Source organism: Carassius carassius, chromosome 12 (assembly GCF_963082965.1).
Source record: "Carassius carassius chromosome 12, fCarCar2.1, whole genome shotgun sequence".
Lineage (NCBI taxonomy): Eukaryota > Metazoa > Chordata > Actinopteri > Cypriniformes > Cyprinidae > Carassius > Carassius carassius.
In genome coordinates this window covers 11,617,899-11,644,845 of record NC_081766.1, presented here as the reverse complement: position 1 = coordinate 11,644,845, position 26,947 = coordinate 11,617,899, and the positions used below count along the sequence as shown (strand labels likewise).

Genomic DNA, 26,947 nt, shown 5'->3' with positions numbered 1-26,947 from the left:
AAATGCGAGAATGCGAGATCGGTTGCTGCTGAGGTAAATAGACGCACTCGATCTTGTATATTTGCAATGGCTGTAGAAATCGTCAGAAATGATTGATTTGGGTACAGCATAGACATGTTGCAGTACAATAATATGATCAATAAAATAATATGATCAAAAAGTCATGGCAACAAATGACTTCCTAAATCAGTTTCAGTTGCTAATTGTCATTATAGGTTACATTTCAGAAAATTCCTTCATTTTCTTCATTCTTCCTCTCTTGCTTTTTTTTCTCTCTGTCTCTTTTCCTAAACTTGCTCTCTGTCCTCTGCTACAGTTTAGTTTGTTATACACATTCAGCTTCTTGGTTCACCGCAGGGAAGAGACAGTAATGTCTATGTGTCTAAGTAGCAACAAATCAGTTTAGAGGAGACATATGGCAAACATTGTGGAAAAGCTTTAGGCTCAAAACACTGGAAGCTCACATGAATCCAATTCACAGCTGTTGCCTATTTATGTTTTTTAAAGCCATCCACTGAATTTCATAGGCAAAATAAATATTTTGGTACACAATGGCTCGATGTTTACCATAGACACATGTATTTCAATCAAGGTTTATGTTCTCTTTTTATCCACAGTTGATTTATCTTGTTTCAGTAATGCACAAATCTGATACTTACATCAAGGTATTGATGTTTCTCAGGTTGAACGTAGGAGTTGTTTGAGGAATGTTGTCTTTGATTCAGATGTTGAGAGAAGGGTCTTGCTTTGAACTGTTGAAAATGTTATGCACTCTCTGTACGACAACATCTTTTAGTCGTCCGGTTGGTTGGCTGGTTTTAACATATAAGATGCCAGATTTTTTATATTTTTTTTCTTTCACTACCAACATCTGTTTAAAACAATAAATGCTTTAGCTGAGTGTTTTCCCGTAAATTTAACTATGCCTTTTATTTTTTCTTTAATTCCGGATAAATCAGAGGGATATTAATTGGCATGATGTTCAGTCCTTGACTGAGGTCATACTAGGATAGGGTATTCCCAAATAAATGTTCAACCACAAAATATATTATTTTATGTATACAAAGAAGCAGGCAGCACAAGACCAAGTCAAAGTGCTTTCACATGTTTGAACTAATTAGCTTACCATTATCTGACGTGACTTTATAGAATTGAAAAATGTCCTTCTGCAAAATAATTCAGCAAGCCAGGTGTCATCTTCAGTGCTTTCCAGTCTGAGTCTGCTGTGGACGGTCATGTTCTGCATTTTCAAATTTTGATTCACTTGGCGGTCCCTGTACCCTTTAGCAAATAATTGTTCTTTTGTTTGTGTTTTCTTTTTTCTTTTATTAAATGTTGCATATATAGCAGTTTTGAACTTTTGAACTTATGTGTATCCTTTCTTCAACATTATGGGTGAATCTCCTCCAAAATGTCTTGCAAATTCTCTTGGATTCCCTTTACCTGGCTGGGCCTTGATGTTTTAACAAAATAATGAGAATCAGAGATGTTTTTTGGTCAAAGCCCATGAAAGTTTAAAAGAGGGCAGCCAGGCATCGTAGTGTGGTCATGTCAGCCCAGGTCTTTCCCGTTAAAAAATGGGATTGAGGCATGAGAATGGAACATGATGAAAGAGTATAAGTTCCGCCGCATTTGCCAGACACCTGTACTAGTAACGATTGTCAGATAAAGCTTTAGATTGATAAAGAGGTGGGGATATCTTGATAGGTATGTGTATATATATATAAGCTTATTATTATTTTCATATCACCATTTGTCAAAGAGAGTTAAAGCATCATGGAACACATTTCTTGTACTGCCTTATGGAAACACTGCGCACAGTTGATACTGATGGCTTTAGTTATGTGGACATTTTATTTGGAGACCTTTTTTCCTTCAGACCTGTTGGTGTTGGGAACTAGATTGGAAGTTTCCATGCAAATGCATGATGACACTTAAAATGGAGAGAATGAACATGAGTCAAAATAAAAATAAAAGACAAGTGTTAAGCTTAAGTAAAAAGGTAAGGATACTTTAATTACACTGGCAATATTAGTTTGGTGACCATAATCTTATTCTCTTAATGTATGGTTTACCTTCCTTTCCAAATAAATTGTCTTTATCATCTTTCATAAAAAAAGTCAAATCATAAATTTCAAGTCCAAAATTTCCCCCATCTATGTTGGTTTTTAAGAACTACAGCAACATCCATCCATCCAGTTTAGGTGTTGGGTAGTGAATGTAGAATATGGTCATGCAGAATATATGCTTTATAGGTACTAAGATGCAGCCAATATGCCAGCAGAATGCATGCTAATAAGCAACTAGTTAAAAGTAAGAATTGGTCCCCATACTATTATTTAAATAAACTATTCCTTTATTTATTAACTAATTAATTTAATTGAATGTATTAAAAGGGTAAATTTAACTTTTTAATCTCACAGTTCAGACTTTCTTAGAATTGCATAAAGTCAGAATTGTGAGAAATGGTTAGAAATACAAGATATAAAGTGAGAATTCCCAAAAAATAAAGGCAGAACTGCAAGATGTAACTCGCAATCCTGAGAAGAACAGTCACAATTAAATTTTGTATTGTTTATTTGATGATTAAAACAGAATTAAAAGATATAACCTTAGAATTGCGAGATTTTTGTCAATTATTTTATCCTGTGGCAGAAACAGGCTTCCATATTAATGTAATTATATTCTTTAACATGGTTAAAAAATAATGAGCAGTTAAGGCGCTTCCTAAACCACTGTTCCCATTCAGTGTTCCCAGAGGAGAAGTCCGCCATTAGCAGTTTTAAGATATCATGTGTTCCCCAGTTCATAAATGGCACACAATTTATAACTCCTAAAAACACACTTGTGCAATTTTCCACACACATTAAGGTTTTATTGCCTTTTTGCAACCTTTTTTTGATTGAATAAACTGCTGCAGTCCCACACAGTGTCACTTTTCATTTACGTCAGAGCACATGTTCCTCAACTCTTTACCCCACAAGCACTGTACATACTTTCTGGTGACAGAATGCACATAATCATACACACAGTCGTATCCCCTCTGCGTTTATCCTGGCATCATGTTCTCAGAACCCTGATATTTTTGAAGAGGAGGCCTCCAGGAATACAAGCAGGGTGACCACTGCTTTTAAAAGGTTCAACATCCACGGACGGGAGGTATCTCTTTGCTATGAAAAGCACTCGAGGCCCCCACGCTCATGTGCTGTGATGCTTGCAGGCCAGCTGGGCAAACAGTCTTCTTGTCCACTTCTTAATAGGAAAGTCAAATCACATCAGCTCCTCAGGTAACTTCTGTATAGCTCTTTATTTGGGTTTTAGATCGCTGACACTCATACCTTGATCACGCGTCTCGTGTGAAATCAAACCACTGACATCTTCTCCGGTCGAAATGTTTAAAACAGAGTGTCTCCATCCCTGGAAGGTTCTAGCCTGTTCCACTGAACAGAGGAAGTAGGGAAAACTTATTTCCATAGCATTGGGTCAGAATCAGACAGGGTTTTCAGGGTAAGGGAAATTCTTCTGCAAAACAGCGTCCTGTTATCTTGAGTATATTTATGTGTGTGTGCTAAACAAAGTCTTCTCTTCACAGAGACCATGTTGAGTTTTGTGGATGACATCATGTCAGGGGCCAAATCTCCGTGTGTGATGCTGGGGGACATCCCTGATCCCCTCTCAACTATCTCCTTGATAATACGCTGCTTGGAGCCAGACATCACATACATGTGAGTTTCTTCTGTTATATACATTACTTTTTTCCACAAAATAGCAGCATTTGCATTTTGAAATAAATCAGTGAATTAATCATTAGAATGATTTTAAATGTATAATTTCATTTGATTTTTTTTTTAAATATTACATTAGCACCCACTACTCTTAAAACCACCTCTCTTATCATAATTCTATTTTGATATAAAATTCTGTTTTTCATGCATGTTGGAATAATAATAATTCACAACTAACTCAGTTTATTTAGACACATAACATCTTCACGACCACATCAAATGGGAGACTTTTCAGATGCGCATCTAGAGTTAGTCACTCAGGCATCATGTTCACTGTGTTTTTGTGCCAGGTTTTGTCAGCATGGAACACCTGTTTCCTTTGCCTTTTCCTCATCATGTGGCACATTCATTGAGAGTTCAGTAAGAAACAAAACATAAAGGGCCCACTTTTGGCTGGATGATTCACTTGGACTTTGAACTGACATTGAGTTGCATGTCTTTAGTCAGATGAGGGATTTTAATATCTGCGTGAGTCTAAGCAATTACATCCACGTAAGGCTGTGAAAACCTGATAATGTTTTGTTTAAAATATGTCTGGATTATTTCTTACCAGTTTTCCAATATCAGTAGTTGATTTTGAATGTGCTTTTCACTAGGTAAGAAGGAACCCTCTTGGAAAGTATAATTGGTCCAATCATCACTTTTGAATTAAAGCTGGTGACATCAGCCCAACGTCTTCTATTGGATGTGGTAATTGCATTGGGGGCCTCTGTTTATTTAGACTCTCTTGGATAGTTGTTTCATGACTACATCCTTTTCTCAGGAACGTTCATTTTTATGCCACAGGGAAGAACATGGTCTGCGAGCCCAGTAAGACAGACTCAATTTGAGCGAGTTTTACATGCTTCAGAGACAGCTGGGGAAACATTTCATACTCTGGAATGGTTCGAAGTGCGTCAAAGGGTGCACTCTGTTGTAATAGCAGAAGCAGCAATAGAAAGATTGATGTGTTGAACTGAGCTGTATACAGCTAGAAAAGTTTCAAGCAAACGTTTGACATTAGTAGTATATTGTGAGAGAAGATGGCAAAACAGGAACCACAATATACGATGAATAACGATGCTCAAAGGAAGCTTAATAAAAATGTAAATTATGATATAAATTAGTGGCTCTCGCTGTAGAGTTGTGAGCAAAAATTGTCTAATAAGGTTAATAGTAATAAAAATAATTATATTATATTATATTATATTATATTATATTATATTATATTATATTATATTATATTATATTATATTATATTATATTATATTATATTATATTATATTATATTATATTATATTATCCATGGTTCTCACTGGTAGGTTGTGATTAAAAATTTGCCATTATCATCATAAATACAAATATTTATTAATAATAAACACCCCATAAAAGCATTTGCAGCATTTCTGGCATGGGTCTGTGTTCGTGCAGCTTTCATGTGGGTATTCAATCATGTAGGTGTTTGAATTTAAACTCCCGGCTACCTTTCCTTCTGATTTCCTGTGTTACATGTGCTGCACATATGCAGGCAGTTAGCACACACACGCAGCCCAGCCCACAGGGAGGTATGGGTCCTCCTTGCTCTACCTTTCTCCAAATGTTTTTGATATTTGACCATTGTTCAAAGAAGCACTGGTTGTCTTTATATGATTCATGGATCTGTTCAGTGTTATTGTCAGGTTCATTTCATTTATAGGTTTCAAGAAAAAATACAGTGGGTCCAAAAGTCTGCAACTGGTAGTTGAAATGATTCTGTTTAGCATCATTTTAGTTTAGTTTTTTTTTTTTTTTTTTTTATGTATTTATGTATTTATTTATTTGTTGTGATATTACACTTTATTTTCATTGTCACCAAAACAGGTGTATGGAATCTAAACATTGTTTAGTTGTGGTTTGTGTGTGCGTGCGTGAGTGCGTGCATGTGTGCATGTGTGCGTGTGTGTGTATGTTGTTGGGGACTTAAACCTGAACTCATGGGGACTTGTCACCGTGGGGACCTAAATTGAGGTCCCCATGAGTACAGAAGCGTATAAGTCATACAGAATGAGTTTTTCTGAGATTGTAAAATGCACAAAGTTTTGTGTGAGAGGTAGGTTTTGGTGTAGGGCGCTTCTACAGTTTAAAAAAACATTATGCCTATAGGGAGTCCCCACAAGGATAGTGAACCAGATGTGTGTGTGTGTGTGTGTGTGTGTGTGTGTGTGTGTGTGTGTGTGTGTGTGGGTGTGTGTGTGGGTGTATATACTGTGTATTATAACTGTTTTGGTGATAGTATATACATAAAGACTATAAAAACCCCATATAGAGCAGATTAGACTGCATGAATACCTCTTCATTCATAAATCACACATACAAGATTGCATCAGATTTTTCCACATAACACGCACTCTCAACTTGCCACTTTGAAGGATCTCACTGCTGCCATACTGCGGGTGGTAGCTGTTTATAATATCTTCCACTAGATGGGGATATCATTCAACATGATCTTTAGAACCCGGGGCATATATCATCAGTGATAGAGTAATTGCAGTGATGTGTTGGAAGTGAGTGGTTACACTGCCACAGGTGCTTGTTCAAGTTCACTTGTCTGCACTAAAGGGATCCTCAAATCAAAGCCATGAGCAGAAGCTAAACTCGTGCTAATGTAATGGGAGTGGTGCAGTTATGAATTTAGATTTTAATGGAGGTATTATTATTATTATTATTATTATTATTATATTGATTTTTAAATACTACCACTTCTACAAGTAATCATTCTAACAACTATTATTAATATTTTGACACATGCATCTTAAAAAATATTTAAATAATTTATTAAATAACAATAATAATCCTAAAAATAACACATAATTATTAAGTACTTTTTCTAATTAATAAAAGTACTAAATAATGATGATAATATTAATTATAATTTTGAATATAATATTTAGCCTCTAAACATTTTGTGCTGTGGTGCTTATATTGGAGATGTGGTTCAAATTTGACTTGCAACAAATCCCAATCATATTACTGTACAAAATACTGTATTTCGTACATGAGAATCAAAAAAGTCACAAATGTCTAAATGTGAAACGGCAGGTTTCGGCTGTGGGCGGTGGACAACACAGGTCGGCGGTCCAGTCCGAGTGAGGTGACGATCAAAACTCCCTGTCCCGCCGTGGATGATGTCAAGGCTCAAGGTAGAGAATTGCTTGCATTCTTCTAGAATAAGCTTCCTAGGTTTGGAAAGTATTCATAAGATTAAGTAATCAGATTTGGTGTCCCCTCAGAAATAGCAGACAAGATTTATAATCTGTTCAATGGCTACACCAGCGGGAAGGAACAGCAGACAGCCTACAATACGCTCATGGACCTCGGCTCACCAACCCTCCACCGAGTTCTTTACCACTACAACCAGCGATACGAGAGCTTTGGAGAGTTTACTTGGCGCTGTGAAGACGAACTGGGGCCCAGGTTTGTAAGATGATTTTCTGATAAAGCTTTATTACAAAAAACCTAGATGCCTTATAAGACTATAATGGGACTTCATAAGTGACCAGATTGGAACTTTCTATGTTAGCAGAAATTCTGTAGAGTGTCCCAAATTAGTGAGTTAGAAAGGTAGGGATTATTGTCTTTCACATTCAACAACAGCGTTACGCTCGCTGCCACTGTCCTAGACTTCTTTCTCTGCCTCTTAACCATAAACTTAACTTGTGCAACGATGGGTGAGAACAAACATTTAATTTATCTCTATTAATTGTTTTTAAGATGAAGTCAGGACCAGTCTATATGGACTGAATAAAGCAAAACAGTATCTCACCAGTGAAATTTTAATGGATGCCTTCAGATCACCACATTTGAAAAATTCAGAATGTTTTTATTTGCTTTTTTAAATCTGTGTTTGCTTCGTTTAATAATTCTGAATGGATCTGTATAAATATATATGCAGTCAGGTTAAGGCGACTGGTATACTGTAGTTGTCTTGTGGCATCTCTGTGTGGTCGTGTTTGGCATTGTTATAGAAAACGCTCTAAACAAATGTGGCATTTCTTTTTTTCCTCAGAATTTTTGCTGTTGCTCTGCTCTGCTCTGTTTTTCATAAATTGTGAATTATGAAAAAAAAAAAAGTTTAAATTTATCTTGAATATTCTTGAAGAAAATATAGTTTTGTGAGAATCATCCTAAACTTAACAAAATCTTGAACTTGGTAAAACAATTATATTTACTTATAACTGGGATAAATCATACTTGGATGTATGCTAAAATTGTTGGACGTGGCGCCCTACATAGAAAATTTGGTTCCAAATTGCACTCCACCTTGCAGACTTGACTTGCAGTTGATTTTAGTAAAGTTTGATGTTATTGTGCTAACAGCACAATATTCTGCAGCAATTAAACCTATACATAGATTAAATATAATGATCAATTTGTGATTTATTTATCGTGTTTAATTTATTTCAATTCTGTTGCATGAATGTTTAAATGTTTTACTGCTAATTATATTAGCTGTTTATATATATATATATATATATATATATATATATATATATATATATATATATATATATATATATATATATATATATTATATTTATATATATATATATATATATATATATATATATATATATATATATATTATATTTATGTATGTATATATATATATATATTTATGTAAATATATATTTATGTATGTATATATAAACTATATCATTTTCAATTAAGTATATTTATGATGCACAATTCACCCATTTTGGATACAATCTTGGGTTTATTTTTAAAATGTTAATTTTTTTTCATTGAGTTTGGCAGGATACTTTATGGGATGCTGCCTTGGAATGTATGTGGGAATTTTAGGGGGGCATATTAATTTTTATTGATTGCAATTAAATCCGATATCTCGTTTTGCAAGATTTTGGAAGGTTTTATTATTTATTTATTTTTTCATTGCTCTCTAAACTACATAGTAAAGTCAGATTATTTTATTACGGATCCTAAAGTCAGATTTGTGATTAGGGTATTTGTGCTAATTAGGTTTAAATTGAACACAAGCAACTGATTACAGTACATTTAATGGGATCACTAAAGCATCACGCTGACCACAAAACAGGGTGGTGATCTTTATACACCCTCCAAAACAAACTAAAGACAAATAAGGTCTGGATTTATGAATTGCACTGAAAAGCTTTCTAAACACAGCTATGTGTTCGATCTAAAGTTTGAACACTTCCACGCTGATGCAAAGTAGACGCAGGTGAGTTTAATTATGGCAATTTGGACAACCATACCTGAGGCCTCGGTTCAGATTAAAAGGTTGTATTTAATTGTCTCCATGTTCCAAGATTTTCCTTTCTTACTTCTGAGTTACTGCATCAAAACACACTTGTATCAAACACTATCCCACCCAGTGTGACTGATGAGAGGGAACCACTGTGAAGACTTTAACAATAGGTACTTTTAAAACAGTTCATGGATTTCTCAGACATACCTAAGGAGTCAAGGTTTGGCTAGTTAGCATGTTTTAGTTATTTACTCTTAAAGGGTATCAGTACCTTAAAGTACATTTTAGTATCTAATGTAATATCTAATGTTTTGCAAGGGTATTAAATCAGTGAAAGCTTTTGTACATTTATTTATTTAAAAGTCTGTCTATCTATCTATTTGAGAGTGTGTAGTATCTTCATCCTTTATGCTTTATATCCTGAAGAAATTAATATTAATAAGCAACATTTATATAGCAAATATATTATTCACTCGGTCAATAAAAGAATAATGGTACAAATAAAGAAAAGTACAATGAAATGTAAATGATTTCTTATTTCAAATCACTTTTAATTTTACATAAATACATTTTTCATTATTTATTTGTATTCCCTTTTCATTTTGCTTTAATTTATTGATTGCAACATTTCATGATGTATTCAATTTCAGTATATATTGGCTTTCTTTATGTTGTCTGACGCATTTTATTTCAAGGTGTTCCTTTCAGTTAATTTTTCATTTGAATTTGTATTATATCTACACATTTATTCATTGATTAATTAATTTATACTTTCATTTAATCATTCTTTTCTTTTTTTTTTTTTGCAAGATAATGTTTTTTTTTCATTTAATTGTAGATTTAACTTTGTTAAATTTCTCCATACCTTTGATGTTAATAAGCGCAGTTATTTTTTATTACATTTTATTTAGAAGTTTTATTCAGTTTTTTTTTTTTTCTAGAGTAAATATTTATTTAATAATAACCTTTCCATAAGGAGGACCATATGAGTCCTAAATGGTAAAAGGTTTGTTGGTTTGATGTTGAGTCAAGTGATGTCATCAAAACTGTCATTGGCCATCAGTGAGATCTGAGAACTGAGTTGAAATGATTAGGTTAATCAGTATTAATTGTCTTCTACGACAAATGCATCAAAATAACCCAAAAACAACATTCATTTATAATTAATTCATCCAGATATTTGCATGATGAAGGGTGCGTGTGATCATGCCCCTATGATCGACCCAGTTCCATGAAATATTGCGCAAGATTTTAGCCTTCAGATAAGCTGTTCTAGTGGAGGTCTGGGGAGATGGGCCCAGCATCTGTCTTCCAAACAACTTGAATGCGTCATTTCCAGTCTCATTGCATCCATACAGCATTTTTTTTTTTTTTCGGCATAGGATAGGATGAAAATATAAACAAAGAGAATTTGTTTCTTTCTAATACAAGTCACAATGTGCACTAGAGTTTCCTCATCTGCAGCCTTTAAATGCAATTTTTATGAACTATAATACGATTTCATTGAATTGTCACAATACAAGATAATTGTAATTAAACTGGCTCCTCTCAGAATATAAACCAATTCAGACTTTGAACAAAATAGATTAAAAAAAGAGACTATTCCCTGGGTTTTCTTTTGTTTTGAGATTATCAACAGAAATACTACTGACTCATTCTTAATTGGTGCTACTATTGGTTGGACTGACTCACGCTTTAATAGGTGGAATTCGGTGTGTTTGGTCAAATATCTTTTGCTATTTTCGTTGGACATTAATGCTGTACAGTTACTATAAGGAACCACATTGTTGCTGTCTCAGGATCATAAGGCCATTTTAAATGGATGGATAAAGAGTGAGGTGGGTTGGTGTGTTACTGTAGATGTTGGTACAATGCAGCCGATCATTTCCTCTCAGACTACTGCAAGAGATAGAGGCACTGGCAGACCCTAAAGGTTGAAAATGTACCTTGGAAATAAAAGGCCATTTTCCACTTCCATACATGCTGAGATTTATGGTTACAACCATTGCTATTCAGAGACCAAAACGGACTTTCGTGAAAAATGTAAGGATAAAAAAACACTGCGTTTTGTTTTAAGCAAATGAACAGCCAAACTCCTACAACCACTGAAATGTGGCAAAACATTAAAAACATAAATACACTCAAAAGAATGATGTAAATGGCAGCATCTCCACAGCAGACAGGACTATTTTTTATTTAATATGCTAGTGATTTTTTACATTGGCTTCCAATTAATTTACAAAGTATAATAACGGAATTTCAAAGTAAATAATTAATTTATATGTTGTTGCTTGAAACCTCAGTAAATTGCAAAAGCAGTCAAACAAGACATTGTGCATTCATTTGAATCGGTTTATGCCACATTATAATTGTAAACACTTAAAAATGCACTTAGCTACCTCGAAGCCTGTTGGCCCACCTAGATTTGTTTTTTGGTATATATGCGGTAGAGTGCTGAACTTCTGGTTTGGCAGGGGTTTGAAATGAATCTATGATTTAGGAATGGAGCACTCTTTCTGTACTCTTGGTATCGCATTTCAGCTTCTTGTCTTTTCTGAAGGATATTGGCTCTTCAGCGCATTCACACATACTCAATAAATGCCCCTCTCAAGTCACCGTAGCTAATAGAATTCAAAGGTACTGTACTTAACCTTAGCTGCCATCATCTAATCAGTCCTGTGTTACCTGAGAACCTTCTTGACAGTAAAATGTCTCTTTAAAGGCTTTGCAATTACAGTTTGATTTAAAAACACCACAGGCTTGATTTATGGTCAAACTCCTCAGTCCAGATTTGGAAGAGCATCGTTTAAGGGGTGCAGACAGAAGACCTGTGCATTAGCTGAATATGGCCATCGCCAGGATTTTTATATTTGTTTTATTGGAGTCTCCCATTAATCTTTCAGTGTCATGCCCTGGAGCAGCTTGTGAGGTGGACATTCTCAGAATGGATAAACGGAATGGAATGCTAAATGTTTAAACCACCGGAGAAAGAAAAAAATCAAACCAGTGCAATGAGCATTACGTTTTAACAATATTCTAAAAAGTATGCAGTATGAGTTATCACAATGGATGTTAGCAGAAAATACTTACTTGAATCACGTTTTTTTTTTATATATTTCTGTGGAAACAATTTTTTTTCTTTGATGAATAGAAAGTCCTTTCTATTCTTTGAAAACTGTTCTATTCTTTCTATACTAAGTAACAGTTTAACATTTTAGAGTCATTTTAACCAATTTATAACATCCATGCAGGATTGTATTTATTTCAAAATAATATTGTATAGTTGCATTTGTTCCATATGCATTTGACCCATACAATCTGTAATATATTAACATTAGCACACATCACTAACCAAGTTTCATCTTTGTTTTTGCTTCTGCAGGAAAGCAGGATTGATCCTGTCTCAGCTGGATGAACTCAGTGGTTGGTGCCGGGGTCTCCTCCAGGAACCAAAAATTGGCTTGCGCAGAGCATCCCTAAAGTATCTGTCTTGTCGTTATACAGATACCAAAGCATTCGGGCTTAGCTGGATGAATCTCGGCCATGACTTACGTAAGGCATGTGAAGATCAGATGCTATCCGTTATGTACAATGATTATGGAGAACCCAAGGAACTTTAAGCCAACTTGGACAACAAGAGGACCAGTCAGGGGCTGAACCTAAATGCAGCCTCCCCTTTAGGGCTTCTCTCTAGTGAATCTGGTCCATCAGTTTTAACATTAATTGGATATTTAATGAAGAAGAGGATAATATTTTGTGAGAACTTTTTCTCACAACTTTTCCAAGAAGCATTCAAGTGGCTTGTCTTTGGGCTTGCACATAAAAATGTACAGTGTACAGTCAAAGGAAAGTTGCATTAAGGTGTCATTTAGACGTGGTGTATTTTGTCAAATAGTGCATACACCAGCTTGTGTAGGTAGGACTTTTTCCACTAGAACTAAAACTGTATGATCTGAAAACTGTATGTGCTGAAAATATCTGTCTCTGTAGGGCATATATACGATATGGGAAGAGCTATAGCAAATGTAAATGTTAGTTAATTATTAAAACACTACTAATGTGCTGAATGTAGTATTTAAACTAAGGTATGAGAGGTTTTTTTTTTTTTTTTTAAGTATAAGCGGTATTATGAAAATAACCATTTTAAAGTTGTGTACAATAACATGTCTTGTTTATGTTTTATTTCCTATTTCAAATAAAATCATTAATTCACTGATTATTTAATTGTTCAACTGAATTTTGAACAAAAGTAATGAGGGCTGCACTGTTTTTAAAGTCTTTAAAGTTGTTATGGAACTTAAGTATAGCAACAGCTCTTTTATTACACATCCACATAAATCTTAGTGAAAACAGTTATTGGGGGAAAAAAATGAAAGCTGGAAAAATATTTCCGTCCAGTTCACCATTTGTTGATTGGTTGGAAGCATATTTTAAGGTTGATTGTAAAAAGAGGTGTCACTTAAGCAGACCAAATGACTGGTCAGCGTTAATCAACAAAGTTGTCTGTGATTTTCAAAAAATGTAGTTGTGAAATTTTCAAACTTATTCATATGATTTCATATTGTAATTTAAGTCTGCATCTTGTACCATTTGATGGTTAAAAATAATCTAATATTAAAAGATATCTTAAATCTTGACATTGATATATAAATCTTTTTTTTTTTTTACCAACCAATTAACGGTGTGTGTTTATACTTTATTGATATGACAGTGAACCTACACATTAACAGACAAAAGAGAATACAAAAATAGTATCATATATTTCCCTTACAATTTCTATAAATGAACTGTCACATGCATTTCACAGGTTTTGCATGTACATGTACAGGGTATAAAAAAAAATCTCAAATTTTTAAAGACCTGACAGTCTGAGATAAGCACTTTGTATACCTTTATTAATGACATAGGTGGAAATAATATTGAGAATGTGGCTCACAACAAGCAAGACCTATTTGTATAAAATATTCATAAAAATCAGCTACACATTAAACTGTGTGTGTGTGTGTGTGTGTGTTGGTGTACACAACTGCTTGTGGGATAAAATATGGGTCATATCTACATCTTTGTTAGAGATCTTTAAAATATATTAGGTATTATTTTATAGATTAATATTGAAAAGGATTGTTTTTATGCACTTATATGCTTAGATTTACTCTGCCTTTGATCAGCCTGGCACTCATGTGGAGTGAGAAATATTCAATTTATTGTTTGACATTTTCTTTTCAAGCCAGTCTGAAAGCTTTCTGCACGTTCTCCGCCACGCTATCACTCACAGCCGTCCTGGCTCCTTTCGCTTGGCTGTGCCCTTGTTCTCCTCGGCTTCGGGGTCACGGCAGGTGCACTCATCGTGATCGCAGTACACCCCGAACTGAATGACCTGTCAATCAACCGGACACACTTTTACAAATAGCATCCAGAAAACATTAGGCCACCGACATTGTGGTTTGGATAATTCAGCTCAAAAATACTTTAAGGCATCACAGTAGATCAAAACAATGAGCACTGCCTTTTTCCAGGTATATGATTCACATCAACTGTTTTATTCCAGTACCAAATTACTCAGAATACCAATAGAATACTCAATATAACCAATAGAATATTGGATTATAGAATAGTCCATTGATAAAAAAATAAATAAAAAAAACTTGTCTGGGTGTTCATTTTCCTAACTGGTGAGTCAGATTGGAATTTTTGCACTAGAAGGATTTCTAAGATTGATAAGAACAGGACAATCCCATTCAGTACTGAAGGGAACAAAAAGAGAGAGAGAAAGCCGGACTGTGAGAAGATGAGTAAAGGAGGTGAACACACGTTAAGAATCAACAGGAGGAGGTACTTGTGGGGAAGTCGTGGCCTAATGGTTAGAGAGTCGGACTCCCAATCGAAAGGTTGTGGGTTCGAGTCCCGGGCCGGCAGGAATTGTGGGTGGGGGGAGTGCATGTACAGTTCTCTCTCCACCTTCAATACCATGACTTAGGTGCCCTTGAGCAAGGCATCGAACCCCCAACTGCTCCCCGGGCGCTGCAGCATAAATGGCTGCCCACTGCTCCGGGTGTGTGCTCACAGTGTGTGTTTGTGTGTTCACTGCTCTGTGTGTGTGCATTTCGGATGGGTTAAATGCAGAGCACAAATTCTGAGTATGGGTCACCATACTTGGCTGAATGTCACTTCACTTCACTACTCCTCAAGGATTCATGCCATCACCACAGGTTGCAAAATAAACCCAAATCCCAGCTAAGCGACCTGCTGCAGGAAAAGTAAACATGAATCTACAACATAAGCTCTTATTTAACCTGATGTTAACGATATGCAATTTTCTCACTGTGGTACATTTCAGAGTATTCACTCATTTATATTGCATTTCTTTGGAAGACGGAAGTTTAGCTTTGGTTTCATGCTAAATAATCATGATAGGTGCTTTTCAAAGTATCCAAAAATATTCTAAATATTTGCTTTTCGGATCAACCGCAGTTGTTTCTGTGCATATAATTTAGTTCCCCTTCAGGAACTCGAGCTGCGTCCGAAAACGCTATGGGAACGCCCTTCAGCGTGACCAGCTCTGAATAATATGTGAGATCAGTCTAATGCATGGGCGTGACGTCATAGGCGGGTGACGTAGCGACCAGGAAGCTATAAAAGCACGTGAGGTGGAACGAGTTGTCATTCAGCGAAGCTCTGCACAGTAAATTTACCAGTGTTGATTTTCCAGTGTTACAATAAAGTGTTAAAATCAAGTGTTGGATCAACACTGAACAGAATGGGTCTAACACCAGAAGTGTCAGGTTTCAAATAAGAGTTGGTGTTATTTTACATAGTTGCAAACGTCAACTCTCATTCAGAGTTAATCAAGCCACACCTCCATTAACGTGCAGACAGACGTCATTTTTTTTAATCGAAACAGACCACATGCGGACGCCATTTTACTTCGCTGGAAGAGTCGTGGTAAGTCTTTAAATTTAATATTATAATACAGATACAGACTGTAAATTTATTCTAATTCATAATTTGTATATAATCATTATAATTCAATCACAGATAATTATAATAATGATTGAGAAAGCCAACGAGCTCTGACATTTGCTTTTTGTAAATTCATCCTGTGTCATGCCCCTTTATCAACGAATTAAAGCTTTGAATGTAACTTAACGTTAGTAGTTTCGTCTGTCATCTCGCGTGTCGCACACAGCAGTCATTTTTATTGATTAAAGTCTAATCGTGTTCTTTTCAAAATGAGTCTAAAGTCACGCGCGCGCGCCATTTTACAGCGAGCCCTACTTGATTTTACAGGTGAACTGGCACGTGCAATTTCTGCAGTCTTCTAACGTTAACAGAAAATGTATATATAAATATGGTTATTGGCCTAAAAAAGATTGTTCAGATTTTGTTTTTAAGATTCGGCTTGGATTTCTGCTGATCGTTGACCATGCTTCTGGGACCTTCATGGTTTTGAACTGTGGTAACTTAATGATACGTTTTAATGTTTGAGCAGAATTATATGATTTGTGTTTTTATACAGTCTATGGTCAGACGTGATTAACGTTAGTTTAATTATTTTAGTGAATTAAAGTACTCTATTACATTAAGGAGCAAAAAAAAAATGTAATATGTGTTTTTGTATTAACAAAGTCGTGGAATATATTGCTGTCTCATTTCGGAGGCTGCGTCCCCCGGAGATCGCATTTGAAGGCTGCATACGTCATCGGGGAAGTCTCATTTGAGAAAAGTGGACAACTTCGACAATTAAAACCAATTTACAAATATTTTTATGTAAAATGTATCGGCAATAACGAAGTTTGACCATTGGGGCGCTGTACGTAGCGTAAAACTGTATTGCAAGTCTTTCCGGATACAATAGATGAAGAAACCACGCGCTTTAGACTGCGGGAGGAGGAGAGTGTGAAAGTTTACACGGAGACGAAAATGGTATCATTTCTCAAAAGTTCCCGTTTTGTCTTGTAAATGAGGGGTTATAACAGATAAAAAGTTAACCTATTTCGATTTAATTGGTATCTTTGCCGTTTTGATAAATTATGAAAGTTGTTTTGATATTTTTATTGTTTCAAATTGAGTCTGTGTTTTTAGCAAACCAGTAAGATGTGTTTTTTCCTCTACAAGCCAGGAGTTCAGGTGCTTAATCACAATGATTGTCAAAGCACAATTTCGGAATAGGAAGAAATTCATAAAAATCTCAGAGGCGTGCTTTGATTTATTTCTAGCAGAGGGTGAGTGATATTTAATATCATAATAATTAAATCTATATGTTTTTTTATATCTTTGTCAAATTATGAATAAAACTTGACTAAAATTGGTAAATGTTTTGTTTTGCAGTGAAAGAGAAGTTCTCAATTCCAGACGACCTTCCTGTTACAGTTACAGATGAAACTGGTACAGAGGTGGATAAAGATGTGTTTCCTGATCTAATGTCCACCAGTGGGTTGGTTTTAGTCATAAATGAGTTGACTGACATTGGTGAGTGAAAACAGGACCTGCTGAATGATCTGTATCCCAATTTATGAATGAGTACTGGTAGTGTTTTAATATGTTCAGTGTTCAAAATATTGTAGGTGTACAACAATGTATTTCTAAAAAGTAAACAAATGGCAAGGGTCATATTCAGTCTTTTTATTTCAACAACCAATGTCCTGGATTTAAAAATTCTCATTTTTATTTTTTAATTCTGTATTTATATATACTAACATGACATCTATTAACCCCAGTTTTAACGTTAACAGGATCTTCCACACCTCAGTCAGCTTGGATACAGATACACTGTGTCTAACTTCAAAAAGCAGTGAAGAGAGTGACTGGTTTAGTCCAAAACGATTCAGAAAGGATGATGATGTGGCATCACAACGAGCACAGGCCAGAGATGTGAGTCCCAGTAGCCTTACACAGACACTGGGTGTTTTACTCATCATGATATTCAGTTTCATTAAGGTTTTTTTTTTTTTATCCCCATATATAATGGTAATATTTTTTAGATCAGGGTCATGTTTAATGGTAATTTAGATATTACTGCACTATCTTCTCTCATAATAGTATCGGTTAATAATCCTCTCCTTTTTTTAAAGCTGATAAAACAAATTCTACAGACAAGACCAGGTGGAGGAAATGTTCTTAAGGAGTTTGAAGATACAGGCACAATTAGTGATGACACGAGAAAAGTGATGGTGAACATCTTAGTTGCACACATGATGGAGACCGAAGGGTAATTATAAAAATATAATTCGGTTCATGCATTATTCAGTTTGTTAGTGATTTTGATGCTCTATAGATTGTGAAGTAGATAAATGTAGTTGGGTGATACAAATTTGTGCAAATTGTCCAAATTTTTCTTTTCTTTTTTTTCCCTAAAAGTTAGTTTAATTAAATGTTCTTAAACATTTCCTATCAGCGTAAAGTAACAATGAGTGTTCCAATTCTTCAGAAGGGTCCCACATCGACTTACCAAACAGAAGTATGGATTGGGAATTATCACCTTGTTTCCCCTCACTCAGAGATCCCCAAGGAAGGACTGGATATGTAAGTCATTATCACTGATCGGACATTCAATATTTTGTGCTCAGTTGGAAATGTCTAAAAATGTTTTCATTTTTAATTAAGGGTTAAATTAAGAATTTGTGTCATTTCAACAGGAACATTTCTATGATGGCCAAAAAAACACTGGATTCTTGTCATGGCGCCTCAAGACAGTACAAAGGGGGACAAGACCTTCTGGAAATAAGGACGATCCAAAAACAGAAGAAAAGGGAGGTCCTTTGCTTGACAGACAGCTATGTTACCAAGAACATGAGCTAGATAATGATCAAAGTGTAGAGGCCATCTCTTTGATGAATCATACAAGTGAACGTGAGGTCATCATGCAGAAGATGAAGGCAACGTTTGAATACAGACAGCGCCTTGTCCATGATCCAGAGGGATCCACCACCATTCTCTCTGTTTTTCCTCGATTCCTGGACACTAAAGGATTGGTATGGATTTTCTTTCATTTTTTACTAAAATTGAAATGTTAGCATCAGAGAACTGTCAAATGGTCTGCATTGTTGAAACTGACCACATTATTGTAATCACAATATATTGTAATTTCTTTGTGTTTTCTTCAAACTGCTTCAGATTCTTCAGGACTTCACACTCTTTGGGTCAGAAACTGCTTCCAGACTTTTGGAAAGGTGGCCGACAGTTTTCAAAGCAAAGGTTATCAAACTAGGAGAAACCTTGACTTCCACTCCACTGCTGAAAAGATTACTGTCATCTGCCAAACAGAGCAAAGAAAGCAGCGAGGCACAGGATTCCCCAGGTGAAACTTCCAATGACTTTGCAGTGAAATTATACTATATATACTCATTTTTGTGTAGATATTTAACAAAGTTATTTATTTTTTTCTTCAGAGTGGGACAGTGATGTATCATCCTTCCTTCTACTTTTGCATCTCCTATCACCCCAGGCTTCAGGAAGAAAGAAAATCCAAAGGATCAGTATTTCACAGGCTATTGACCATCTGGTGGTGTTTCACAAAGTAGGTATCTGGTACACTGGTGCCAAAATACAAGGGCTATAAGTGTTACACTTGGAATTGATTCAGTAATTTCTTCATCTTATTTTTTACTATTAGATAAACTGTAAAATGATAAATGTAAAATTAATCTAAATCTGATCTAAATCTAAACTAAAATTAACAGTTGTTCGTGCATGTACTGTTTTGATTTGGAGTGCTTCCCGGTCTTTATGATGTGCAATTAAGCTAAAAAGTCGCAAATAAATTTTAACTGATAAAGCTGTGCTTATTAATTTATCATTATTATTCATAGACTTAATTTTTCCCCATTTAGGCATGCAGGAGTATACAGGAACACCTTGAGCTGGAAGAGAATCGTCAGCCATACATTCTTGCCTCAGGGAGCAGCAAGGAAGCCATCAGTCACTACTTCATTGTGGTGGATAAAAAGCTCATCCCCTGTCAAGAATCCTCTTCACTGGCTGCCATGGATGAACTCTTCAAGGTTCATTTTGTTTCCATTCTCAGTTATGATCCTCCACTCAAAAATTTGTACACTTTTCTCCAGACTACAGTGTACAAAATTGATGTTGGCACCACAAGTGAGAGCCCGAGAGTAAAGGAGCTTAGAGCTAAGTTTTTGAATGATGTTTAGATGCTATGTCTGTAAATCACTGTTTGCTACAATAGCTAAATTAATTCGGCACCTAAAACTTGTACATGCTTTATATCCTGGTAAGAAATTTGGTCTAGTTTGTGATCAGGATGGTTGTTCCTTGCAATTTAAAAGTTATGAAGGGTTTAGAAAACATTTAACTAGATTTCATTTGAGGGCTGTAGCATCAAGCAGTGGAATTGTATCTTTACAAAATCAACAAGCTCCAGATCTCAATGAAGCAGTATCACTTGTTGTGTCTGACACAGAGCAAAGATTACATAATGATGCGAGTTTGCTTCAATGTTCTTCTCTTTCAAGGGATAGTTCGAGGGAAAGGTGTGCATCAATAATAGCCAAATTACAGGGCAATGGTGTTGCAAACAGTGTAATGTCAGTTGTTGAAAGCATGGAGGATTTTGTTAATGATTTCCATACAAGTTTAAGGGAAAATGTTTTAAATGTTGTGCCTGTTGACAGCACAAGTAGAAGTTCAGTTGAAGAAGTTTTTAATGGTTTTAATAATCCATTCTCTGATTTTTAATACTGATACAAAATGGAGAAAATATTTCAGTGAGAAATGGGGGGTTGTTGAACCTATTGAAATACACTTAGGTGTCAGATACGATTCAAGAAGAAATAAAATCTCTGGGATGTATGAACAGACAACAGTTAATGAAACTTTCGTATATATCCCTCTTCTGAAGACTCTTGAGTTCATTTTTAGGAATGATAAAGTGTGTAATCTTATCCAAGAGGAACGGCAAAGTGACATGTATTGTGATTTTTGTGATGGAGTACAAAGGATGTTTTTTGTAATACTGTCCATCCACAGCAATGCACTTCAGATCCAAATTTACTATGATGATTTTGAAACAGCGAACCCATTAGGTTCTAAAGCAGGAGTTCATAAACTTGGCTGTTTATATTTTGTACTTCGTAACCTGCCAGCACACATTAACTCTTCCTTAATGAACATGCATCTAATTTCTTTATTCCATTCTGAAGATGGAAAAAAGTATGGCATGGACAAAATACTTGGTCCATTGGTTGATGATGTGAAAGTACTTGAGAAGAAGGGAATGATGGTGTCATTTTCTGAGGAGCCCATCTTTGGTACTATTTCGCATATTACTGGTGATAACCTTGGTCTAAATAGTATTCTTGGTTATGTTGAATCTTTTTCTGCAAAACATTACTGCAGACTCTGTCTCACTGACAAGGTGTTAGCACAGGAAGTATTTAATGAGGATGACCCACGGATGATATTGCGTAATAGAAATCTAAATGAGGAGCATTACAAGTATCTTGCTGACAACCCCAATGAAAACTCCTGTTATGGTGTTAAAAGAAATTCTGTACTCAATACCTTGACTTACTTTAATGTATCTGAGAACTTTGTGCTGGATATTATGCATGATATCCTGGAGGGAGTTGCACAGTATGAAGTGAAACTGCTTTTTGAATATATGAGTTGCAATCTAATTTCTGGCGATTCCATTCCTCAAAGATTGTATGCCTTCAACTATGGCTTTTTAGAAAGAAATAACCGCCCAACCAAGGTCAACCTTCAACAAGCAGGAAACAACATTGGTCTCAATGCAAGTCAGACGTGGTGTCTCATTAAGAACATCCCTCTCATATTTGGAGATGTAGTCCCAGTGGGAGATAAGCACTGGCATTTGATGTTGCTGCTCTTACATATTGTTAATATTATCTTTTCTCCTTGCATCTCTGAAGGAATGATAATATTTTTGAAGCATCTGATAAAAGAGCATCATCAGTTGTTTAAGGATTTGTATCCTAGGAATCTAATTCCAAAACACCACCTTATGATTCACTACCCTGAATGCATCAGACAAATTGGCCCATTGATTCATGTATGGACCATGAGGTATGAGGCAAAACACAGGTTTTTTTAAGAAAAATCTAAAAAATTTCAAAAACCTGACCAAATCACTTGCAAAAAAACACCAGCTAGCCATTGCCTATCACTGGGAGTCCTGTACTACCAGGGGTATTGAGTCTGGCCCTGTTTCAAATGAGCTGTTGTCTGACCTTGAAAACTCTTTGATTTTATTTCAGAGCAGCTCCAGATTGATATCTCTAGCGAGGTAATGGTCACACCGTGGGTAAAGTGTCATGGTACTGAGTATCGCAGTGGTCTTGTTCTTTTCTTAGAGTTTGTTGATGATGCACCTGTTTTTGGAAAGATTGTTACAATTTTTAAGAATGAAAAAAACAAAAAACCTGAGGAATTGATGTACTACAAGCCATTTGATTTACAAATGTCCTATGGCAATGACCATCTTTTTTACATTGTCGTGGACTGTTATTTGTAATAATTTCATGGCATTTATGGTTTCTTGCTCTGTGCTGAAATAAAGTTTTGAAACCTTGACAGTGATGTTTTCTTCATAGTGAATTTCTAGTTTATTTTAGTTTTTTTTTTAGTAGGTAATGCAGAACCATAAATAACTCCCAAAAAAGTGTTCTATCAACACCAGGATGGTGTTAATTTTGACTCTCTTATACATTGAGTATATTGTGATTTTTCATTTTTTCAAAGTGTCATGTCAATACCGGAATAGTGTAGAATTTTAACTCTGACAGTGTTTCAAAGCTACACCCAGCTCTGTAACAGTGTTGTTTTTATCTGCATCGGTGTTAATATTTCACTCTCTTAGTGTTCACATTTTAACACTGTATTGGTGTTGCATGAAGCAACACTTTTGAAAGTGTTAAATTAACACTTTGTGGGTGGTTCTCATATATACACTTTCAAAGTGTTGAAAATAACTCCTATGGTGTTGTTTTCCGGATTTAAAATTTACTGTGTGTGTGTGTCAGTCGCTATTTGTTTTGTGAGTCTTATTTAGTGTTGTTTGTCCACTGATAAGCTCCATTATATCAAACCTCAGTCAAGAGAGGTTTTGGGCTAAAGCAGATAGTGTTCAGAATGTGTTTTCTCTGCCCTTGATAATATATTGGGGTAGAGACACACGCAGTGTGTTGTCTGCTTGAGAGTGAAGCACGCAGAATCAGCTCTCGAGGGAGTTGACGGCCCGCGATGTGACCATTTGTTACTTTTTGTTTCACTCTCAGAAGGCTCTCTTTGAGGAGGGAGCCTTCACTAGCGTTTCTCGCAGTGCCTGTCCCTCTTTTTGCCGAGGCGGAGTGGTGGCTGTGCTCGCAGGTTTCGCTTTTGCGCTTCTCCTGTCTTTCTCCAAGGAGATTGACACGGAGGGTGTCGATGAGCTCGCAGTTGCACAAACATCAGTTCCATAAACATCAGTTGCACAAGCATCAGTTGCATGAACGTCAGTTACACAAGCAACTAAATATTATAACGAGCAGCATTAATGAGGAACATAACTCGCGCAGTCGGCTCTCGGAGAAAAATAAGGGGGCTGATTATGCTTCTCCGCTCTCGCCGGGCACGCTCCGAGAAGTGTGTCCATGATTATAATCTTGCGATTCCGGTCCTGCTATTGCTGAGGCAGGCGGGACTAAGTTCGTGGGGATTGCACGAGATCTGGCGGACGGGTTGGAGACGGTTCTCCACCCGCATTCCCTAGATCTAAAGCTCATTTTCGAGGCTCAGAAGCCCGCGCTAGATGAAGGTGGTTTCTACCTCTGACTTGAACTCGCTGCTGCAGCTAATCATCTCCGAGGAGATTATCATTGTTTATACTGTGTGACTAAGCGGCTCGCGCGCTGTCGAGGCAACGCATGTATTAAATCATTTTCAGTATTGATATGAATTTCACCAGACCGTGTTTACTCGTTTGGTTGTTTGGCTCCATTTAATAATGAGGAATTAAATGAGTCATTTATCTAACTACGAGAAATTAGATATATCATTTTTTATTCTTGATAGATATATCACTTCGATATGAATTGTATCACAAGCCAGACCGTGTCTACTCGTCTGGTTGTTTGTCTGCATTTAATTCTGAGGAATTAAAATCAGTATTAATCTGAATATGAGAAGTTAGATATATCACTTCGATATGAATTGTATCACAAGCCAGACCGTGTCTACTCGTCTGGTTGTTTATCTGCACTTAATTCTGAGGAATTAAAATCAGTATTAATCTGAACATGAGAAGTTAGATATATCACTTCGATATGAATTGTATCACAAGCCAGACCGTGTTTACTCGTCTGATTGTTTGATGGCATTTAATTCTGAGGAATATAATGACATTTATCTCACTTTGAAAAGTCAGAAATACAGGAGCTCATGGGATATAGAATTTAAATAAGAGCACGTGTTTACCTCTCTTCCTCTGAGGAGGTTGAGACGGTCAGCGGGGGCTGCTGGGCGGAGCAGCCCAAACCTATCGTGTTCTAGCTCCTCTTACTGGGAGTATCACTTCTCGTGCTCCGCAGAGTCCAGAGTCAGAGTGGCGCTCCCAAGCTGAAGGCTTCAAGCGGTTCTGAACCTGCATCCTGCCAAGTGTGCTTCATTGGGTCCTGCCCCGAGCAGGCTCTGATCAATCAAGTCTTCCTAGCAGACAACGTGGCTCTGAGGGCCGTCATTTTTATTAGGAGACTTCAGCTTTGAGAGTCCTGATGCTGTGGCTCAGGACCTCGGAGGGCAGGCACCTCTGGGGAAGAGCGGGGTACACCGCATTAAACGGTGCCCGTCTCTCCTCAGTGCCCTCAGGGGATCGATCTGCCAACCCTGCCCATGTTTCTGGGCACAGCGGTCTCCGAGTGCTTCTCTGTTACTGCCCGGAAACGTAGCGGTTCTCAGAGGCTCGTGAACTCCACAGAGGTCTCTTAAGCAGCTAGTCCAGCTCTCCCCTGCTGGTTCGCCGCTTCAGGGCACCAAACCAGCAGCTCTTACACCAGAGGTCAGTCTCGAGAGACTGGTTCCCTTAATAGACTATTTAGCAGAGTGGAAACTTCTGCCAAACATGTCTCAATGGGTCCTGCACACTGTAATGAGAGGCCACAGAATCCAGTTCGGTTCTCCTCTGCCTCAATTCAACGGGGCTTTTTCCACCTTGGTGGGCCCCCAACAAGCAGGCTCTGGTAATGGAACAGAAGTAGACACCCTCTGAGGACGGAGGCCATCGAGGTGGTCCCTCCTAGCGTAATGGTGTCCCGGTCATACAGCCAGTACTTCACCATTCCAAGGAAGGATAAAGGGTTGCATCCTATTTTAGATCTGCGTCTTCTGAACCGCTCAGTCAGGGGACTGAAGTTCAGCACACTTGCACTAAAAGCAGACAATCAAGTCTGAGGACTGGTGTCACAATCGATCTAGAAAGATGCAATCTCCATCCTTCCCCATTATAGGAAGTTCCTGAAGTTGGTTTTTGGGGGCAAAAGCCTACTAACAGATTCTTCCTTTGGCCTTGCATTCTCACCCCACTTTCACAATTTAAGCACATGGTGCGATGATTGGTTGATATTAGCTCAATCAGACTGGATGGCGTTTCGGCATCGAGATGTCGTTCTCGCCAGAAGACCTGGGGTTAAGACTTAATGCCAAGAAAGGTGTGCTTTCTCCAGTACAGAGAACCACTTATCTGTTACCAGATCTTTGTGTGGTCCCAGGGCAAACTCCTCTTGCTGTGAGCAGTTCACATTCCTGGGCATCTGATTATGAGAGCAGATATCCTGTTGAGGCAGGGGCCGAGGCCCGGGGAATGGAAGCTTCACCCAGAGGTGGTGAAGCAGATTTGGATAATATTTAGTCAGGTGGATCTGTTTGCGACTCAGATGACATCGCACTGTCCCCTTTGGTTTTCTCTGACTCGTCCGGCTCCACTGGGGCTGGATGACATGGTGCAGACTTGGCAGAGGCTTCGTCTGTACACTTTTTTTTAGATCATCCTCCAATCCATAACTACCTCCATGAGGAAACTGTGAGGTGGAAAGCTTTCACCTCCTGATACGAAGACTGCCAGCTCGACCCAGTTATTTGGCCAGTTGGGACAGTTCTAGAGTTCCTGCAGGCCCTTCTCTCTGCAGGGTTGACCCACTCCACCCTGAGGGTCTACGTGGCAGCCATTACAGCCTTCCACGCCCCTCTTGGTGGCCATTCAGTGGGCAGACACCCTCTGGTTACATGTTTCCTCTGTGGTGCACTGAGGCTGAGGCCTCCAGGCAGAAGAAGCTTATGCTAAGTGGTTGATCAGGATGCTATCCTAAAACCTTGAGTCCTATGATCTCTCCTCACCATTGGGAGTCAAGGCTCACTTGAACCGAAGTATGGCAGGCTCCAAGGCCTTCTTGTCAGGTGTGTCTATACAGGACATCTGCAACGCAGCTAGATGGTCCACGCCCCTCACATTCATCAGATTTTATGGTTTAGATCTGCAAGCCACTCGCGCATCTTCTTTCTCTTGCCTTAGCTGTGCTCCTTGTAAACACACTAGGCATGGACTTGCAAGTCTGGCGGCGTGGGCATTCTCGTTCCTGTAGCGTTTTCGGACACAGCTCGAGTTCCTGAAGGGGAACGTCCCAGGTTACATATGTAACCATGGTTCCCCGAAGGGAATGAGACGCTGCGTCTCAAAGCCATACTTCCACCAGTTCGCTTCATTCCTAGAAGCTGACGCTCATTCCACCTTACGTGCTTTTAAAGCTTCCTGGTCGCTACGTCACCCGCCTATGACGTCACGCCCATTCATGAGACTGATTTTACCTATTATTCAGAGCTGGTCACGCTGAAAGGCGTTCCCATGGCGTTTTTGGACGTAGCGTCTCATTCCCTTCGGGGAACCATGGTTACATACGTAACTTGGAACGTT

At 37.3% G+C, this 26,947-nt stretch overlaps 3 protein-coding genes and 1 long non-coding RNA gene across 6 annotated transcripts in view; 3 read left to right on the top strand and 1 right to left on the bottom strand.

Moving 5' to 3' along the window:
* Nucleotides 1–13,123, top strand: part of astn1 (astrotactin 1) — a 233,134-nt gene extending 220,011 nt beyond the window's left edge. For both annotated transcript variants that reach the window (XM_059563470.1, XM_059563469.1), the window contains exons 20-23: nucleotides 3,593–3,725; nucleotides 6,843–6,943; nucleotides 7,034–7,217; nucleotides 12,410–13,123. In XM_059563470.1, coding sequence (XP_059419453.1) covers nucleotides 3,593–3,725; nucleotides 6,843–6,943; nucleotides 7,034–7,217; nucleotides 12,410–12,647 — 656 coding nt within the window. In that variant the 3' untranslated portion in view covers nucleotides 12,648–13,123. The remainder of the gene's footprint in view (nucleotides 1–3,592; nucleotides 3,726–6,842; nucleotides 6,944–7,033; nucleotides 7,218–12,409) is intronic.
* Nucleotides 13,124–14,027: 904 nt separating this feature from the next.
* pappa2 (pappalysin 2) overlaps nucleotides 14,028–26,947 on the bottom strand; it is a 72,306-nt gene continuing 59,386 nt past the window's right edge. The window contains exon 23 of the mRNA XM_059563468.1: nucleotides 14,028–14,404. Coding sequence (XP_059419451.1) covers nucleotides 14,297–14,404 — 108 coding nt within the window. The 3' untranslated portion in view covers nucleotides 14,028–14,296. The remainder of the gene's footprint in view (nucleotides 14,405–26,947) is intronic.
* LOC132154186 (uncharacterized) lies at nucleotides 15,845–18,229 on the top strand. 2 transcript variants are annotated; one of them, XR_009437099.1, is made up of 5 exons: nucleotides 15,845–15,969; nucleotides 17,143–17,249; nucleotides 17,356–17,496; nucleotides 17,760–17,898; nucleotides 18,099–18,229. It is a non-coding gene; the product is annotated as an uncharacterized LOC132154186 (long non-coding RNA). The 2 variants fall into 2 exon arrangements; XR_009437100.1 differs by lacking the exon at nucleotides 15,845–15,969 and adding an exon at nucleotides 16,847–16,950.
* On the top strand, nucleotides 18,460–22,336 carry LOC132155335 (uncharacterized). Its single transcript, XM_059564223.1, has 6 exons — nucleotides 18,460–18,549; nucleotides 18,663–18,998; nucleotides 19,141–19,324; nucleotides 19,416–19,543; nucleotides 19,857–20,027; nucleotides 22,263–22,336. Exons 1-6 carry the CDS (start codon nucleotides 18,487–18,489, stop codon nucleotides 22,293–22,295), a joined length of 915 nt encoding a protein of 304 aa, XP_059420206.1. The 5' UTR covers nucleotides 18,460–18,486; the 3' UTR covers nucleotides 22,296–22,336.

Bases quoted from the DNA above. Each gene is read 5' to 3' on its own strand.
- LOC132155335 (XM_059564223.1), top strand. From the start codon at position 18,487: ATGGATTGGGAATTATCACCTTGTTTCCCCTCACTCAGAGATCCCCAA. The intron at 18,999-19,140 runs GTATGGATTTTC...AAACTGCTTCAG, and splicing joins TCCTGGACACTAAAGGATTG to ATTCTTCAGGACTTCACACT. The intron at 19,544-19,856 runs GTAGGTATCTGG...TTCCCCATTTAG, and splicing joins ATCTGGTGGTGTTTCACAAA to GCATGCAGGAGTATACAGGA.